Source organism: Pseudophryne corroboree, chromosome 7 (genome assembly GCF_028390025.1).
Source record: "Pseudophryne corroboree isolate aPseCor3 chromosome 7, aPseCor3.hap2, whole genome shotgun sequence".
NCBI classification, from domain to species: Eukaryota; Metazoa; Chordata; class Amphibia; order Anura; family Myobatrachidae; genus Pseudophryne; species Pseudophryne corroboree.
This window is the reverse complement of record NC_086450.1, coordinates 147,337,963-147,357,178: the sequence shown is the minus strand read 5'-3', so window position 1 is coordinate 147,357,178 and position 19,216 is coordinate 147,337,963. Positions and strand designations below refer to the sequence as shown.

The window sequence follows — 19,216 nt, the reverse complement described above, 5'->3', positions numbered from 1 at the left end:
TCTCCACTGTAAAGAATTTTGCTAGACTTAATCTAAGGCTTAGCAAATAGACCTCTTAAGGCCCGTATTCACGGGCAGATGCGGGGAGAGATGTGTGCTGAGCGAACCGCTTAGCACACATCTATCCCCCCCGCTCAGTATAGCGCGATGTGTGCTGAGGGTGCGGGGGGGAGGGCAGGGCGGGGGGGTGCTCATTTCACCCGCTGCATGCAGGTTAATCTAGCACCAGCGATAGCGATGCGCGGGGCAGCGCATCGATATCGCTGTGGGGGGTACACACGGAGAGATCAGTCTTACAATCTAAGCAATCTAGTCAGATTATTCAGAGTTGGTAGCAGTTTTTGCTGTTTTAAAGGGGGTAATTCAAATCTGATCGCTTCTGTGCATTTTCGCACAGCTGGCGATCAGATCTGAACTGTGCATGCTTCAGAGCCGCACTGAGCCGGCGTGTTGCACACCAGCAACAGGCATAGGTGCCTAGTGACGGGATGGTGCGAAAAATCCAAACGCACGGGCGTTTGCAAGGAGATTGACAAGAAGAGGCCATTTGTGGGTGGCAACTGACCGTTTTCCAGGAGTGTCCGGAAAAACGCAGGCGGGCGCCAAACATCTGAAGGGTGACGCCAGCTACGGCCCCGATCAGCTGGATTCCATTGCACATGAAAAGTAAGTCCTGGGTGCGCAGAGACTGCACAAATTGATTTTTGTGCAGCTTCTCAAAAGAAGCCAACGGACATTTGCACAGCACGTTTCCCCTCCCCCTGTACCCGGCGACTATCTGATCGCCGGGCAGCAAAAAATGTAGCCCAGCGATCAGATCTGCATTACCCATAAAATCCCATGCTGGGGGCCGTCCAGCACAGGGCAAGGCCGCCCAGCATGTGTAGCGCCGCCCTGCGATGTGATCACAATTTAATTGTGATCGCATTACAGAAACCTCAAAATAGAGTTTGACCTCTGTCTAGGCAGTCAGCCATGTTTCCCATCGCAGAAGACACAGGTGACGTCATCTGGCTGCCCTAAAACGGCCATGACACGCCTGCATTTCCTACCACACTGCCCACCAATGCCTCAACGCCGCTCCCGACCGCCTGTCAATTACTATTCAGCTGTCTACAATTTACTCAATGTACTGTCCAACTCTCAATACCCCCCTTAACATTTTCCTCAGTCTCTATTATACTGAGCTTTGCTGCATTCACCATTAGGAAGAATTGAACTGGTGAGACTGATATACTAAACTCAAAATTATTCATACTGGAGACTGGTTGAATGCAGCAATTAGCATAACTTTCTTTTCTATTTGCAGTTACAGTACATGGATTTCTTATATGGCAGCAGGTAATTTTACAACTTTGGGTCAACTGCTGGCAAGCATACCCTTAATACTGACCCCTCTCCTCTATCCATCATAGAAATAAAGTAGTTGTTTTATTTAGATCAAAAGTGTGTACAGCACTAACAAATTCTCACTACAGTAGCAAGAGCAGTTTCTCTCTCGTTCTCTCACTCTCTTTCTCCCTCTCCGTACTGACTGTCCTGCGTCTCAGCTAGAAGGAGTGGTTATCTCATATCATAGCACAGCCTCTCAGTGGTGATGCCTACTCTCTGCCTACATCTAGCTCCTCCCCCATATCCACACTCCGTGCTACTGCGTTCTTCCTCTCCGACAGGTAACTCAGGGCTATCCCTAACTGACCTGTTACTGTCCGTGACAGCTCCAGAAATTTCCATGGAATGCGCTCCTCCAGCTCTCTGCACTGTGTCTCACCTGCATTGCAACTTCCCCCTATGCTGCATTCAAGGCAATCTTAATGCATAGGCACACTGGGCAGCTGCTCAGGGCCCCACAATTCTATGGGACTTCGAGCAGGGGTGGGTGGTGGTCACACAATCAGAGCAGCAAGGAAGCATTCCCTACAAGCCTGCAGCCAGACCGTGAATGGCTGTCAGCATGCTGATTGTTGGATGGCTGGAGCTATTCGCCAATCGGAGTGCTGACAGCCATTCACTATATGGAAGCATGTGGAGAGATGGTGCAGGACTGCAGGAGAGGCAGGTAAAGATTTTTTTCTTAATGGCTCCTGTGAATGGTTGGGTAGGGTCCCCAGTAGATTGCTTTGCCCAGGGCCTACAATACTGTTAAGACAGCCCTGGCTGTTATTAGTCACAATTAAGACCTATCACTTCCAAACTTCAGATGCACTATATTAATAGGGGGTTACATCACTGTCCAAAATAGTGAGCTTATTCACTATTTTTTAATTTTAATGTTTCCATGGTAAAACAGTTCCAAGATTTTATACTCTGAGAGAGATTTAACTGATTTCATTAATTAAAAAAAAAAAATGTAATATAATTATATACATACAGTACATTATTCCCTGCCAAGACGTCAGTCTGTGATTATCTTTATGGGTACTCTGCAATAAATGTAAAATGCACTTAACTGGCTAAAATTGTTTAAAAAATGTCCCCAAAATTGTGGATTTTCTTTATGATAAAATTTATAGTATAGCTAGTTAAACTTGATTCAATATAATTTTTTTAACAAAAATTCAAACTCTAGTTTAAATGGCTGTTTACATAGGGATCAGTATGAAATACCTCCAATCAAAATCCCGACAACAGTGGACCGATGGTCAAAATCCCGACAAGGTCAAAATCCTGACAAGGTCAAAGTACTGACAAGGTCAAAATAGTGACATTTAAAATACTGACAAGGCCGACATGGACACCGTATAAATGTACCGCATCCCCTCTCATGGCTCGCGGCTTCGGGCAAAGTGCCTCGCTGCGCTCAGCACACTATTATATTCCCCCCTCCAGGTCCACTGGGATGGTTTAAATGGCTGTTTACATAGGGATCGGTATGAAATACATACAATCCAAATCCCGACGGTCAAGATCCCGACAACAACTGACCGCTGGCCAATGTTTGTCGGGATTTTGATTGTAGGTAAATTGATCGCATCCCTTTACATAATGTGGTAGTGAAATTAAAATCAACAATTTTATGGACATCTTTAAAAAAAAAATGCTTTATAGTTTAAAAAACTATGTATATTTTAAGTTTGTAAAACTTTATAAAGTAGTTGTCTCTCAATTAGGTGGAGCTATAAACACCATGCATTATTAAACTATTAGTTTAAATCTAATATACACCATTGGTTTAAATGTAATATATACAATCCATACCTCAAAATGTGGACAAATGCTCGCTACCTGGACTTCCCTCTTAATTTATGATTGCAATCACCTGTGTAGAAATACCTTCTTATCAATTAAATAGTTCAACACAGGTGACGCCAATCATATATTAAGAGGGAAGTCAAGGAGCAGAGCATTTTGTTCTTCCTGAAATGAGTCATGTTGTGAGGTATGCACAATCTAAAATACACCCCCCTCCCCAACCCTTTCCCCCGGTCCCCCTGTCTTAAGTGCCCCGGGTCCCCCTAATTCTTAATCTGGCCCTGGCTGTAGTTGCCGAGTGATGCTACACTGCCCAATCACACACTATGGGGGCAGAGACACAGTATGTTGGATTACTGTGGACACTTTGTGAGTAGAGCCACGGCTGCATTGTGACCACAGAGCTGGTGGGGAAGTGTGGGGGGAGGGGGATGCTGCGGGGCTGCCTGGTCACTGTGGCAAGTGGTTAAAGAAAGGAATGCTCCAGTTAAGCACACTATAGTGCATATATAACCTTAACATGTTCATGTTGTTTACCATTACGTTCTATTTGTTTTAGATGAACTGGAAACCAGGGCCCCATACGCTAGGACGATAATGCCCGATTTCATCCGATTTCGGGCATTCTCCCCGATATATAGGATGAAATCAGCATTTTGGAGGGGTTTCCGATCCGATCCGATGCGCATTCCCGTGAGCATCGGATCAGATCCTCCAGATTGAATGTGCAGCACATTCAATCAGGTTCGACCTGGGGGCATGGGTGGGATCGCCCAAGATACATCGCATGCAAAAGGACAGCATACAATATATCTTGGGCGATCCTGCCCCCCAGGAGGCTGCCGGGGTGATCGCCTGCGTCATGTCAGGTGGACATGTCACAGAAGTGTATGGGGCCCTTAAGTTAGACCATAAAAAGAAACATCCAGCCCCATGCAGCGGAAACACAACGTCCACAAACACGGATATTCTTTGAATGAGAATTGTAAACTAGGGCAGTAACATGGAATATAAAATGAACTAGAGCACTACGATGGGGCATAACATTAACTAAGACACTACTAGAGATCATAAAATGAACTAGGGAACTATTATGTGACTTAAAATTAACACCTGATGCGGAGAGGTGTCACTCAAGAAGCATTTGAACAGGGGCCCCTTCAAAATGTTGCTATGTGGCCCACAAAGTTCTGGCTACGCCCCTGGGTAATACAGAATGTGAGCTAGTGCAGAGCAAAGCTAGAAGTTGATAAATATTCCCCTGTATATAGTGGTTTATTAAGAGAGGAGGTGGCCCATGTACAGTTTCCGTGTGGGCCTGTTCCTCTCTATCGGCCGGTGGGTAGACTATGACACTGTGCTATAGTTTACTGAGCATGTGCAGGTCTCTATGCCATGTTCCCAGTCAAGTTTCTCCTGTGTATGCACAAATAGCCATCATATAATTGCCACTGCGCCATTTTCCCGGTGATTTTTGCAGCGCCACTGGTGCAGGTATCTGTGGAGGTGTTAAACATGGCTGCAGGGTGTACGATGAAGGCCCCCCCCCCCCCTAGACCCAAGTGCCTGTGTGTCTATATATCATCAAACTTCTTTGAAACAATTTGTTTTTATTTCAACACAAGTTCACTCATATCTCTTCTATAGTATAACCGCAGTAGAAACAACGGATATAAAAAAATACAGCTCACATTATCATTTCACTGCAGACAGGAGGGAATGGCCAGTTTGGGGTGGGGGATGTTGCAGTAAATGATATACAGCCATTGTCTGCTTAATACTCAGATGAAAACAATCTGCATACACTTGCTACGCAGAATTCCTCCTCTTCAGAGATAAATGCTAAACAAATAGCCCCTGGCAAGAGCAATAGTACAGTCTCGTCTGCAATAAATCATCTCTGGTGCGATTTTGCAAAACAATAATGTCTACTTTGTAAGGGTTATTTACAAAAACATGCAAAAGAGCTGAGATTACTAAAATGTAGCAATTGGTGTAACTACCAGATAATGAAACACAATCATATCATAAACAACCCATCATCATCATCCAGGGTTGGGAAGAAAAAGAAAAAAAAGAGTTTAAAAAAATAAACAAATAAACCGTTTGTTTCCCTGTTTAAACAGGTTTTTTCATCTTTAAACCAGTTTTTTTGCATTAATGCTTTAATGAAACGAAAACTTAATCCTGCTTATTATATTAAACAATGCTATGCATTAGAAACATTGATCAGCCATGTTTTAATGATTTCTAACATTAACAATCCAAAGTTATTAGGCTTTGATATGATTTACTTTACATCTTTCAATAAACCAGATTTTTACTGCTTATTATTCCTATTACATCTGAATACGTATAGACTAAACATATTAAAACATATCAAGTACACTCAGGGATAGATGAAACTGATGATAATAATAATAATAATAATAATAATAATAACAACAGCAAGTTAATGGTAAGCAGTAGTCCTACTTATTACTTATAGTTAAATTTGAATAGTAATACAAAATGGAAAATGCAAAGAACTTTTAAGAGGAAAACACAAACACACACACACAAAGGAGATGTTAAGCATTATCACTGGGCATGCCACTGGCATTTTGAATAATAACACTATTTTTTTTTTTTTTTGTATAATAGGCTTTTTTAGGATGCCACGGTGCCATGCCTGTAGTCACAGCATAATAAAATAATTTGGTTTAAACCAGCCAACTGAATACAACAAAAAAACAGACAAAAAAGAAAAAAATTTCATACCGATCAATATTATGGATTTAAATTTTGAAAATATTATCAATACATTGTTGATGTCAATCTGTCTTTTAACTGAATTGCAATCTTTCACAGCAAGCTGTAAGCCAATCGTGTCATCCTGCATTATAAAGTGAAACAGGGCAGAGAAACTCCCCTCTTGAAAGTTTTTTAAAAGTTTTTAAAATAATGTCAGCTATAAACTAGCAAGTGAACAACATAAATAGTTAAAAGTCTATATTCAGTACAAAAGTGATTTCATTCTGTTTAATATATTATTCATACACTTTTCATTTACTTTTAAGAAAACAAAAAGCCTGAAAACTAGGCCTGAAGTGAATCACCAATTAAACAATAAAAACTGACAGTGAGACACATTTTATCCAGTGGTGCGAGTAGAAAAAAATGTCTTACAGGTACTGTGTGCCCGCGCAGAAGGCGCGCGCCACAAAAAATGGGTGTGGCCGTTGCGCTTTACAATTAGAACAACAGTAATAGCACAAAACTGAGGAACAACAGTAATAGAACAAAACTGGGTAAAATCAGACAGACAGACATAGAAGTAGGAAGGCCCTGCTCCCAAGCTTACACTCTATAGGGAAATAGGCATTAATACACAAGGCTAGATGCTACCTATTGCATAATGGTCCACCAGACTGCTAGGTTCTTAATGGGTTATATGATCACCCAGCAATGTTGGCCAAGGGTCAGGAGGTTGTGAGAGTAAAGAAAATAAGAATTTACTTACCGATAATTCTATTTCTCGTAGTCCGTAGTGGATGCTGGGGACTCCGTCAGGACCATGGGGAATAGCGGCTCCGCAGGAGACAGGGCACAAAAGCAAGCTTTTAGGATCACATGGTGTGTACTGGCTCCTCCCCCTATGACCCTCCTCCAAGCCTCAGTTAGGTACTGTGCCCGGACGAGCGTACACAATAAGGAAGGATCTTGAATCCCGGGTAAGACTCATACCAGCCACACCAATCACACCGTACAACTTGTGATCTGAACCCAGTTAACAGTATGATAACAAAGAAGTAGCCTCTTAAAAAAGATGGCTCACAACAATAATAACCCGATTTTTGTAACAATAACTATGTTAATGCAGACAATCCGCACTTGGGATGGGCGCCCAGCATCCACTACGGACTACGAGAAATAGAATTATCGGTAAGTAAATTCTTATTTTCTCTAACGTCCTAGTGGATGCTGGGGACTCCGTCAGGACCATGGGGATTATACCAAAGCTCCCAAACGGGCGGGAGAGTGCGGATGACTCTGCAGCACCGAATGAGAGAACTCCAAGTCCTCTTTAGCCAGAGTATCAAATTTGTAAAATTTTACAAACGTGTTCTCCCCTGACCACGTAGCTGCTCGGCAAAATTGTAATGCCGAGACCCCTCGGGCAGCCGCCCAAGATGAGCCCACCTTCCTTGTGGAGTGGGCTTTTACAGTTTTAGGCTGTGGCAGGCCTGCCACAGAATGTGCAAGTTGAATTGTGCTACAGATCCAACGAGCAATCGTCTGCTTAGACGCAGGAGCACCCATCTTGTTGGGTGCATACAAGATAAACAACGAGTCAGATTTTCTGACTCCAGCTGTCCTTGAAATATATATTTTCAATGCTCTGACAACGTCCAGTAACTTGGAGTCCTCCAAGTCGCTAGTAGCCGCAGGCACCACAATAGGCTGGTTCAAGTGAAAAGCCGAAACCACCTTAGGGAGAAAATGAGGACGTGTCCGCAGTTCTGCCCTGTCCGAATGGAAAATCAGATATGGGCTTTTGTACGATAAAGCCGCCAACTCTGAAACTCTCCTGGCTGAAGCCAGGGCCAATAGCATGGTTACTTTCCATGTAAGATACTTCAAATCTACCGATTTGAGAGGCTCAAACCAATGAGATTTGAGAAATTCCAAAACTACGTTTAGATCCCACGGTGCCACTGGAGGCACAATTGGGGGTTGTATATGTAGTACACCCTTGACAAAAGTTTGTACTTCAGGCACTGAAGCCAATTCTTTCTGGAAGAAGATTGATAAGGCCGAAATTTGAACTTTAATAGACCCCAATTTGAGGCCCATAGACAATCCTGCCTGCAGGAAATGTAGGAATCGACCCAATTGAAATTCTTCCGTTGGGGCCTTCTTGGCCTCACACCACGCAACATATTTTCTCCAAATGCGGTGATAATGTTGTGCGGTCACTTCCTTCCTAGCTTTAATCAAGGTAGGAATAACTTCCTCTGGAATGCCCTTTTCTTTTAGAATCCGGCGTTCAACCGCCATGCCGTCAAACGCAGTCGCGGTAAGTCTTGGAACATACAAGGTCCCTGCTGAAGCAGATCCCTTCTTAGAGGTAGAGGCCACGGATCTTCCGTGAGCATCTCTTGAAGTTCCGGATACCAAGTTCTTCTTGGCCAATCCGGAGCCACTAGTATTGTTCTTACTCCCCTTTTCCGTATAATTCTCAGTACCTTTGGTATGAGAGGCAGAGGAGGAAACACATACACTGACTGGTACACCCACGGTGTTACCAGAGCGTCCACAGCTATTGCCTGAGGGTCTCTTGACCTGGCGCAATATCTGTCCAGTTTTTTGTTGAGGCGAGACGCCATCATGTCCACCTTTGGTTTTTCCCAATGGTTCACAATCATGTGGAAAACTTCCGGATGAAGTCCCCACTCTCCCGGGTGAAGGTCGTGTCTGCTGAGGAAGTCTGCTTCCCAGTTGTCCACTCCCGGGATGAACACTGCTGACAGTGCTATGACATGATTTTCCGCCCAGCGAAGAATCCTTGCAGCTTCTGTCATTGCTCTTCTGCTTCTCGTGCCGCCTTGTCTGTTTACGTGGGCGACTGCCGTGATGTTGTCCGACTGGATCAACACCGGCTGACCCTGAAGCAGCGGTTTCGCCAAGCTTAGAGCATTGTAGATTGCTCTTAGCTCTAGTATATTTATGTGAAGAGACGTCTCCAGGTTTGACCATACACCCTGGAAGTTTCTTCCCTGTGTGACTGCTCCCCAGCCCCGTAGGCTGGCATCCGTAGTCACCAGGACCCAGTCCTGTATGCCGAACCTGCGGCCCTCTAACAGATGGGCACTCTGCAACCACCACAGGAGAGACAACCTTGTCCTTGGTGACAGTGTTATCCGCTGATGCATGTGCAGATGCGATCCGGACCATTTGTCCAGCAGATCCCACTGAAATATTCGTGCATGGAATCTGCCGAATGGAATTGCTTCGTAAGAAGCCACCATCTTTCCCAGGACTCTTGTGCATTGATGTACTGACACATTTCCTGGTTTTAGGAGGTTCCTGACAAGTTCGGATAACTCCCTTGCTTTCTCCTCCGGGAGAAACACCTTTTTCTGAACCGTGTCCAGAATCATTCCCAGGAACAGCAGACGTGTTGTCGGGGACAATTGAGATTTTGGAAGATTCAGAATCCACCCGTGTTGTTGAAGCACTACTTGGGTTAGTGCTACACCGACTTCCAGCTGTTCTCTGGACTTTGCCCTTATCAGGAGATCGTCCAAGTAAGGGATAATTAATACGCCTTTTCTTCGTAGAAGAACCATCATTTCGGTCATTACCTTGGTAAAGACCCGAGGTGCCGTGGACAACCCAAACGGCAGCGTTTGAAACTGATAATGACAGTCTTGTATCACGAACCTGAGATACCCTTGGTGTGAGGGGTAAATTGGGACATGCAGATAAGCATCTTTTATGTCCAGGGACACCATGAAGTCCCCTTCTTCCAGATTCGCTATCACTGCTCTTAGTGACTCCATCTTGAACTTGAATTTCTGTATGTACAGGTTCAAGGATTTCAGATTTAGAATAGGTCTTACCGAACCGTCCGGCTTCGGTACCACAAATAGTGTGGAATAATACCCCTTTCCCTGTTGTAGGAGGGGTACCTTGACTATCACCTGCTGAGAATACAGCTTGTGAATGGCTTCCAATACCGTCGCCCTTTCTGAGGGAGACGTTGGTAAAGCAGACTTTAGGAAACGGCGAGGGGGAGATCTTTCGAATTCCAACATGTAACCCTGAGATACTATCTGCAGGATCCACGGGTCCACCTGTGAGCGAGCCCACTGATTGCTGAAAATCTTTAGTCGACCCCCCACCGCTCCTGAGTCCGCTTGTAAAGCCCCAGCGTCATGCTGATGGCTTTGTAGAACCCGGGGCGGGCTTCTGGTCCTGGGCAGGGGCTGCTTGCTGCCCTCTCTTACCCTTTCCTCTGCCTCGTGGCAGATAAGACTGTCCTTTTGCCCGCTTGTTTTTATAGGAGCGAAAGGACTGCGGCTGAAAAGACGGTGTCTTTTTCTGTTGGGAGGGGGTCTGAGGTAAAAAAGTGGATTTGCCGGCAGTTGCCGTGGCCACCAGATCCGATAGACCAACCCCAAATAATTCCTCTCCTTTATATGGCAATACTTCCATATGCCTTTTGGAATCCGCATCACCTGACCACTGTCGCGTCCATAAACTTCTTCTGGCAGATATGGACATCGCACTTACTCTCGATGCCAGAGTGCAAACATCCCTCTGAGCATCTCGCATATAAAGAAACGCATCCTTTAATTGCTCTAGAGTCAATAAAATACTGTCCCTATCCAGGGTATCAATATTTTCAGTCAGGGAATCCAACCACACTACCCCAGCACTGCACATCCAGGCTGAGGCTATTGCTGGTCGGAGTATAACACCAGTATGCGTGTATATACTCTTCAGGGTAGTTTCCAGCCTCCTATCTGCTGGATCCTTGAGGGCGGCCGTATCTGGAGACGGCAACGCCACTTGTTTTGATAAACGTGTGAGCGCTTTATCCACCCTAGGGGGTGTTTCCCAGCGCGCCCTAACCTCTGGTGGGAAAGGGTATAATGCCAATAACTTCTTAGAAATTAGCAGTTTTCTATCTGGGTTAACCCACGCTTCATCACACACGTCATTCAATTCCTCTGATTCTGGAAAAGCTACAGGTAGTTTTTTCACCCCCACATAATACCCCTTTTTGAGGTACCTGCAGTATCAGAGATCTGCAAAGCCTCCTTCATTGCCGTGATCATATAACGTGTGGCCCTATTGGAAAATACGTTTGTTTCTTCACCGTCGACACTAGATTCGTCTGTGTCGGTACCTGTGTCGACTGACTGAGGTAAGGGACGTTTTACAGCCCCTGACGGTGTCTGAGACGCCTGAGCAGGTACTAACTGGTTTTCCGGCCGTCTCATTTCGTCAACTGACTTTTGTAATGTACTAACATTATCACGTAATTCCATAATTAAAGCCATCCATTCCGGTGTCGACTCCCTAGGGGGTGACATCACCATTACCGGCAATTGCTCCGCCTCCACACCAACATCGTCCTCATACATGTCGACACACACGTACCGACACACAGCAGACACACAGGGAATGCTCTTATCGAAGACAGGACCCCACTAGCCCTTTGGGGAGACAGAGGGAGAGTTTGCCAGCACACACCAAAAGCGCTATAAAATGTATATAAACAACCCTAAAAGGTGTTGTTTTTGTTATATGCGCTTTAAATATATAAATATCGCCAAAATATGCCCCCCTTCTCTTTGTTACCCTGTTTCTGTAGTGCAGTGCAGGGGAGAGTCCTGGGAGCCTTCCTCACAGCGGAGCTGAGCAGGAAAATGGCGCTGTGTGCTGAGGAGAATAAGCCCCGCCCCCTTTCCGGCGGGCTTTTCTCCCGGGTTTTGAGATATCTGGCCTGGGTTAAATACATACATATAGCCTCAATGGCTATATGTGATGTATTCTTTGCCATCAAAGGTATTAAATATTGCTGCCCAGGGCGCCCCCAGCAGCGCCCTGCACCCTCCGTGACCGTTCAGTGTGAAGTGTGTAGCAACAATGGCGCACAGCTGCAGTGCTGTGCGCTACCTTCATGAAGGCTGAAGAGCCTTCTGCTGCCTGTTTCCGGACCCTCGATCTTCAGCATCTGTAAGGGGGATCGGCGGCGCGGCTCCGGGACGAACCCCAGGGTGACCTGTGTTCCGACTCCCTCTGAAGCTATGTCCAGTAGCCTAAGACTCCAATCCATCCTGCACGCAGGTGAGTTGAAAATCTCTCCCCTAAGTCCCTCGATGCAGTGAGCCTGTTGCCAGCAGGACTCACTGAAAATAATAAACCTAAAAACTTTTTCTAAGCAGCTCTTTAGGAGAGCCACCTAGATTGCACCCTGCTCGGACGGGCACAAAAACCTAACTGAGGCTTGGAGGAGGGTCATAGGGGGAGGAGCCAGTACACACCATGTGATCCTAAAAGCTTGCTTTTGTGCCCTGTCTCCTGCGGAGCCGCTATTCCCCATGGTCCTGACGGAGTCCCCAGCATCCACTAGGACATTAGAGAAAGACAAGATATGTAATGTTATGTGTACTGTACATAGAGGATCTAATTAGATAGGGAAGCACTGAAGGTTATGTGGGTGGGTCTGGAATTTGATAGGCTTGTCTGAAGAGGTGAATTTCAGGGAACGTTTAAAGGTTTGGAGACTAGAGGTGAGTGTTATTGTTCGTGGGAGGGCATTCCACAGAGTGGGTGAAGCTCGGATAAAGTCTTGTAATTTTGAGTGTGAACAAGTAATGCATATGGATGAGAGACGCAGATATTGTGCAGAGCGGAGAGGTCGGGTAGGGAGATATTTAGAGATGAGTGAAGAGATGTATGTTGGTGCAGTTTGGTTAATAGCCTTGTATGTAAGTAAAAGTATTTTATATTTAGTACGGTAAAATACCGGTAACCAATGGAGGGACTGACAGAGAGGATCTGCAGATGATGAACGTCTAGCAAGGAAGATTAGCCTCACACCTGCATTCAAAATGGATTGTAGTGGTGAGAGCCTATGTTTGGGAAGACTGGTCAGGAGACTATTACAATAATCAATGCAGGAGATAATGAGAGCATACATTAGAGTTTTTGCTGTGTCTTGTGTAAGATATGGTCGTATTCTGGATATGTTTCTTAGATGTACGTAACATGATCTTGAGACAGATTGAATGTGGAGAACAAAGGACAGTTCAGAGTCATGTATGACACCTAGGCAGCGAGCTTGTGGGGTAGGGATGATTGCTGAGTTATCAACAGTGATAGAGATATCAGGTTGGTAACTACTATTGGCTGGTGGAAATATAATTAATTCTGTTTTGGAAATATTAAATTTAAGGTGGCGAGATGTCATCTAAGATGAAATGGCAGAAAGGCATTCAGTGACTCGGCCCAATACAGATAGTGACAAATCTGGGGAGGGTAGGTAGATTTGGTAGATAGGTAGATTTGAGTATCATCCACATACAGATGGTACTGAAATCCGAAAGAGTTGATTAGTTTGCCAAGAGATGTGGTATAGATAGAGAAAAGAAAGAGAGGCGCCCGTGACTTACAACCTAGATGAACTTCCTGATGCCGCACAATATGGAAAAATGGGGAAGCTGTCAACCCCCAAAAAATAGCAATAACAAGAAAAAAGAACCAAAACGTGCGCAAAAGGAAGAGCCAATCAAAAATTATTTGGATTAATTATTTTTATTTTCTTATTTTTGTTTTTATTAAATATTATTTAATTGTAGTTAATACCAAATAAATTAATTATAAATATATTCCTTAGAGTGACCACAATAGGATATTGAAAATAATATTAAAATGAATAAAATAACACAATCATGAAATATATAACCATCTAGTTAATTACTCATATATGGTTAGTATTCCAGAAAACCAATAATGGATACAAATATATAGAATCCTGAAGAACACTGGCTGGCCAGCCTTAATTAATAATTAATAAATTGTGCACAAACAAAATGTATCAAAAATCAATGGAGTATACACATGGAAGATGTATTGCCTGTAGGATATCATAAAATTGCATATAAAATAAAAACTCAGAGTTCTTCCAATAACAATTTAAACTGGTAGTGGTTAGCCGTTATATATGTATCCAAAAGTCTCGTACGGCTCATTAGCTCTTAACCTCGTACGGCTGCTGATGTGAATGCTAAATGTTTGAGCAAATGAATAGAAACCAGTCCCGTCCTTTTGACCAATGTTATTGAAAAGTCTCGATAAAGGCACCTATCCTTAAGCAGCCGTTAGTATGGGCAGCCAATGCCGTAGAATTATAGTCCCGTATTTAAGATGATTAATATGAATAAATAAAATACTAAAACAAAGTCCCGAATGGCTCAAATAGCCCCTAGCCTAGTGAGGCCATAGGTGTGGGTGGCTAAAATGACGGGATAATGTATAAATAAATAAAACCCCGTCTCACTCGTAGCAATCTCACCCGTGCCAGTGAATGCAGTAGTCGTCTCACTCGTAGCAATCTCACCCGTGCCAGTGAATGCAGTAGCCGTCTCACTCGTAGCAATCTCACCCGTGCCAGTGAATGCTATAACCGTCCAACCGGCCGGATGTTCACCGGACCTCCGCCGTTTCCAATCCACAAGCCGTTCTGTGCTGCGCTGCCTGGATGCTCCTCCGACAGCGCAGCTGGGTAATCCTTAGGCTGGGATGTAGGAGATGGAAATATCTGTGGCGGTTTAGGGCGGATTAGGGCTGTCGGTGATATCCGTTCGTCTCCAAATAGCAGAGAGATGGTGTATATCCGTGGATCACTCCAAAGCCGTTCAACCTGCGCTGTCGGAGGAGCATCCAGGCAGCGCAGCACAGAACGGCTTGTGGATTGGAAACGGCGGAGGTCCGGTGAACATCCGGCCGGTTGGACGGCTATAGCATTCACTGGCACGGGTGAGATTGCTACGAGTGAGACGGCTACTGCATTCACTGGCACGGGTGAGATTGCTACGAGTGAGACGACTACTGCATTCACTGGCACGGGTGAGATTGCTACGAGTGAGACGGGGTTTTATTTATTTATACATTATCCCGTCATTTTAGCCACCCACACCTATGGCCTCACTAGGCTAGGGGCTATTTGAGCCATTCGGGACTTTGTTTTAGTATTTTATTTATTCATATTAATCATCTTAAATACGGGACTATAATTCTACGGCATTGGCTGCCCATACTAACGGCTGCTTAAGGATAGGTGCCTTTATCGAGACTTTTCAATAACATTGGTCAAAAGGACGGGACTGGTTTCTATTCATTTGCTCAAACATTTAGTATTCACATCAGCAGCCGTACGAGGTTAAGAGCTAATGAGCCGTACGAGACTTTTGGATACATATATAACGGCTAACCACTACCAGTTTAAATTGTTATTGGAAGAACTCTGAGTTTTTATTTTATATGCAATTTTATGATATCCTACAGGCAATACATCTTCCATGTGTATACTCCATTGATTTTTGATACATTTTGTTTGTGCACAATTTATTAATTATTAATTAAGGCTGGCCAGCCAGTGTTCTTCAGGATTCTATATATTTGTATCCATTATTGGTTTTCTGGAATACTAACCATATATGAGTAATTAACTAGATGGTTATATATTTCATGATTGTGTTATTTTATTCATTTTAATATTATTTTCAATATCCTATTGTGGTCACTCTAAGGAATATATTTATAATTAATTTATTTGGTATTAACTACAATTAAATAATATTTAATAAAAACAAAAATAAGAAAATAAAAATAATTAATCCAAATAATTTTTGATTGGCTCTTCCTTTTGCGCACGTTTTGGTTCTTTTTTCTTGTTATAGATAGAGAAAAGCAGGGGAAATAAGACTAAGCCTTGCGGTACTCCAACTGGGAGCGAAGACGAGGTGGAATCAGAGAAACGAACACTGAAGGAGCGATTAGATAGGTAGGATGAGAACCAAGAAAGGGCTGTGTCCTGCTTAGATCTGACCCTAGGACTGGATTTTGACCCTGCATTATCTGTCCATTTGGACTATCTGCTGCTGGATACTTGCAATTCTAATTTGGACTGGACTTTGACTACTGCCTCTGACTGCTCCCTTCAACCATTTCTGATGGATACCTGTGCATTGAACCTGAATTGGACTTTGACTATTGCCTCTGCTAGTTCCTTTAACGGGTGTAGTATGGTATGCGACCAGCATACCGGCACCGGGAGCCCGACCGCTGGCATACCGACAGCGTGGCGAGCGCAAGTGAGCCCCTTGCGGGCTCGCTGCACTCGCCACGCTGTGGGCACGGTGGCGCGCAAAACGCACCACGCTATTTTATTCTCCCTCCAGGGGGGTCGTGGACCCCACGAGGGAGAAAAAGTGTCGGTATGTCGGCTGTCGGGATTCCGGCGCCGGTATACTGTGCGCCGGATCCCGACAGTCGGCATACTGAAGACCCCCCCTTTTAACCCTGTTTTGCTGGCTATCTGTGCATTGAACTTGGTCTGGATTCTGAACACCTCCTTTGTGTGATCCTTCAAAGCTGTTTGTGGTCATGTGTTAATTGCACAGGCCTCCATGTGGGCTTGCTCAATCTAAATATCAGATGGGTAGAATTGGCTCCAGTTGCATAGTGCTTGAGACAAGTGACAGGATATGCCCATATGCCGGAAGCTTAACATGAATACTGTACAGTATATGTAGTTGTTATCAGTCACTGTTTCATTTGGCTAAATGTAAAGCTTACAAGTCTTTAAAACTATTTGTTATTATTATTATTATTATTATTACAACATTTTTTATAAAGCAACAGAATACTAAATTGCGCTTTACAATTGGGAAAACATTAATAAAATGAGTCTGGGTATTAACAGTGGGATCCGGACTATAGATCTACAATGTCTGGCTCTACACCATATGGTCAACATGGGTGGTATTCATGTCACTGGCGGTCAGGAGACCGATGGTCACATGACCTCCTCCAACATCCCGCCCCCTCACTATCCCGATGGTCGGCATGACGACCAACAGGGACTATTTCCACTCGTGGGTGTCCACGACACCCATAGAGTGGGAATAGAACCCGTGGCGACTGCAGGTCGCCACTGAGCCCGCAACGTGGCAAGTGCAGCTAGCCCGCAAGGGGCTTGCTGCACTCTCTCCCCCCTACCGGGATCCCGGCGTCGGTATGCTGTCAGGATCCCGTCATCGGCATGCTGACCACCGGTCTCCTGACCGTCGGTCAGCCATACTACACCTGATCAAGATTCATTAGTTTGGCATCGACAAAAGGTCAACACGGACAAAAGGTTGAGCTCTCAAAGGTTGACACTGGAAAACGTCGACATGTACTAAAGGTCGACAGGTTCAAATGTTCGACGTGGCAATGGTCGACATATGTTTTTTGGGTTTTTTCACAAATCATAACCTTTAGTAACCTTGTGTCAAGCAAAGCAAAGTGAGACACCATGCCCGAAGTGTGGCGAGCAAAGCGAGGTCGCGAGGGGCCGCATTTCTACAAATGGTGGTCACAGATAGAAAAACCATCCACACTAGCCCCAAAAAATGGAAGAAAAAGTATTGTGACCATTTTTGTGTAGACCATTGTCATGTTGACCTTTTGGCCTGTCGGCCTTTTGTACATGTAGACCTTTTCCAGTGTTGACCTTTCATAGGTCGACATTTTGTCCATGTCAACCTTTTGGATACAGTTTGAATCATTTGTCTTCTAAATAAATTGTGAATAAGTATGTAATTGATATACTTGAGTGGAATCTTATAGCAAATATTCTAGTTTGTTCAGTTGTATTCCAAGCGTAGGAGAAATGATAATGTCTGTTACCTGATTTCCAAGTAAACAGTTTGTCTTCTTGAGTGTCCACATCAGCCCTTGTAAGAGGCAGCAGGAAAGCCATGAACCACAGAAGTTTCTGTTTGTATTGGTGCGGACAGGGGCCCATGGATCCGTTTTGTCTCAGATACATTCTGCACCCGAATATCTTCCCACGTCCTTCCTGGCCCTAAGGGAGAAAGTCAGATTTAAAACTGGCATGTTTCATCCAGCAAGTAAAAGGACATTTTATATTAGAAGAACACAGTTGAATATATTGAAAAAGCTTCTTTAAAATGTATAATTTTCCTTACAGTTTGCATACTGTACAGTATAACCTACATACACTACTGGATGTAATTTATACAGTGCACAGTACATCCAGCTCTAGGCCTGGCCCATGTCTGGGACCACTATTACTAGTATGCATAGTCACAAATACCTTTCAACTGTCCCACTTTACAGTAGACAATCCCGATTTGAGAGGACTATCCTGCAGATCAGGAGAACAGTTAGGAGTTATGAAGCGAGTGACTGCCTCTTCAATGGCATTTCTCATGTACTGTACCAGTGCATGAATTGAGAGGGACAGGAAAATATACTGGGGCGGAACAGCACTTCATAAGCACTGGGCATACCACTGAGGGGATGTGATGTACTCTACATGACATGACAATGGGCCTAATTCTGAGTTGATCGCAGCAGGATTTTTGTTAGCAGTTGGGCAAAACCATGGGGGTCATTCCGAGTTGTTCGCTCGCAAGCTGCTTTTAGCAGCTTTGCACACGCTAAGCCGCCGCCTACTGGGAGTGAATCTTAGCATATTAAAATTGCGAACGAAAGATTAGCAGAATTGCGAATAGACACTTCTTAGCAGTTTCTGAGTAGCTCGAGACTTACTCGGCATCTGCGATCAGTTCAGTGCTTGTCGTTCCTGGTTTGACGTCACAAACACACCCAGCGTTCACCCAGACACTCCTCCGTTTCTCCAGCCACTCCCGCGTTTTTCCCAGAAACGGTAGCGTTTTTTCACACACTCCCATAAAACGGCCAGTTTCCGCCCAGAAACACCCACTTCCTGTCAATCACATTACGATCACCAGAACGAAGAAAAAACCTCGTAATGCCGTGAGCAAAATTCCTAACTGCATAGCAAATTTACTTGGCGCAGTCGCACTGCGGACATAGCGCATGCGCATTAGCGACTATTCGCTCCGTTGCGACAAAAAAATAACGAGCGAACAACTCGGAATGACCCCCCATGTGCACTGCAGGGGAGGCAGATTTAACATGTGCAGAGAGAGTTAGATTTGGGTGGGGTGTGTTCAATCTGCAATCTAATATGCAGTGTAAAAATAAAGCAGCCAGTATTTACCCTGCACAGAAATAAAATAACCCACCCAAATCTAACTCTTTCTGCACATGTTATATCTGCCTCCCCTGCAGTGCACATGGTTTTGCCCAACTGCTAACAAAATTCCTGCTGCGATCAACTTGGAATTACCCCCAATATCCCATTCTGATCCAACCCTGAAACATAGTATCCCAACTCAAAATATTCAATAGTTTTAAAGTATAATGGCCC

At 44.4% G+C, this 19,216-nt stretch overlaps 1 protein-coding gene across 5 annotated transcripts in view; it reads right to left on the bottom strand.

The window, feature by feature from the left end:
- Positions 1–19,216, bottom strand: part of THSD7B (thrombospondin type 1 domain containing 7B) — a 1,210,507-nt gene that overhangs the window by 877,560 nt on the left and 313,731 nt on the right. For all 5 annotated transcript variants that reach the window (XM_063933719.1, XM_063933721.1, XM_063933718.1 and 2 more), the window contains one exon: positions 17,644–17,821. In XM_063933719.1, coding sequence (XP_063789789.1) covers positions 17,644–17,821 — 178 coding nt within the window. The remainder of the gene's footprint in view (positions 1–17,643; positions 17,822–19,216) is intronic.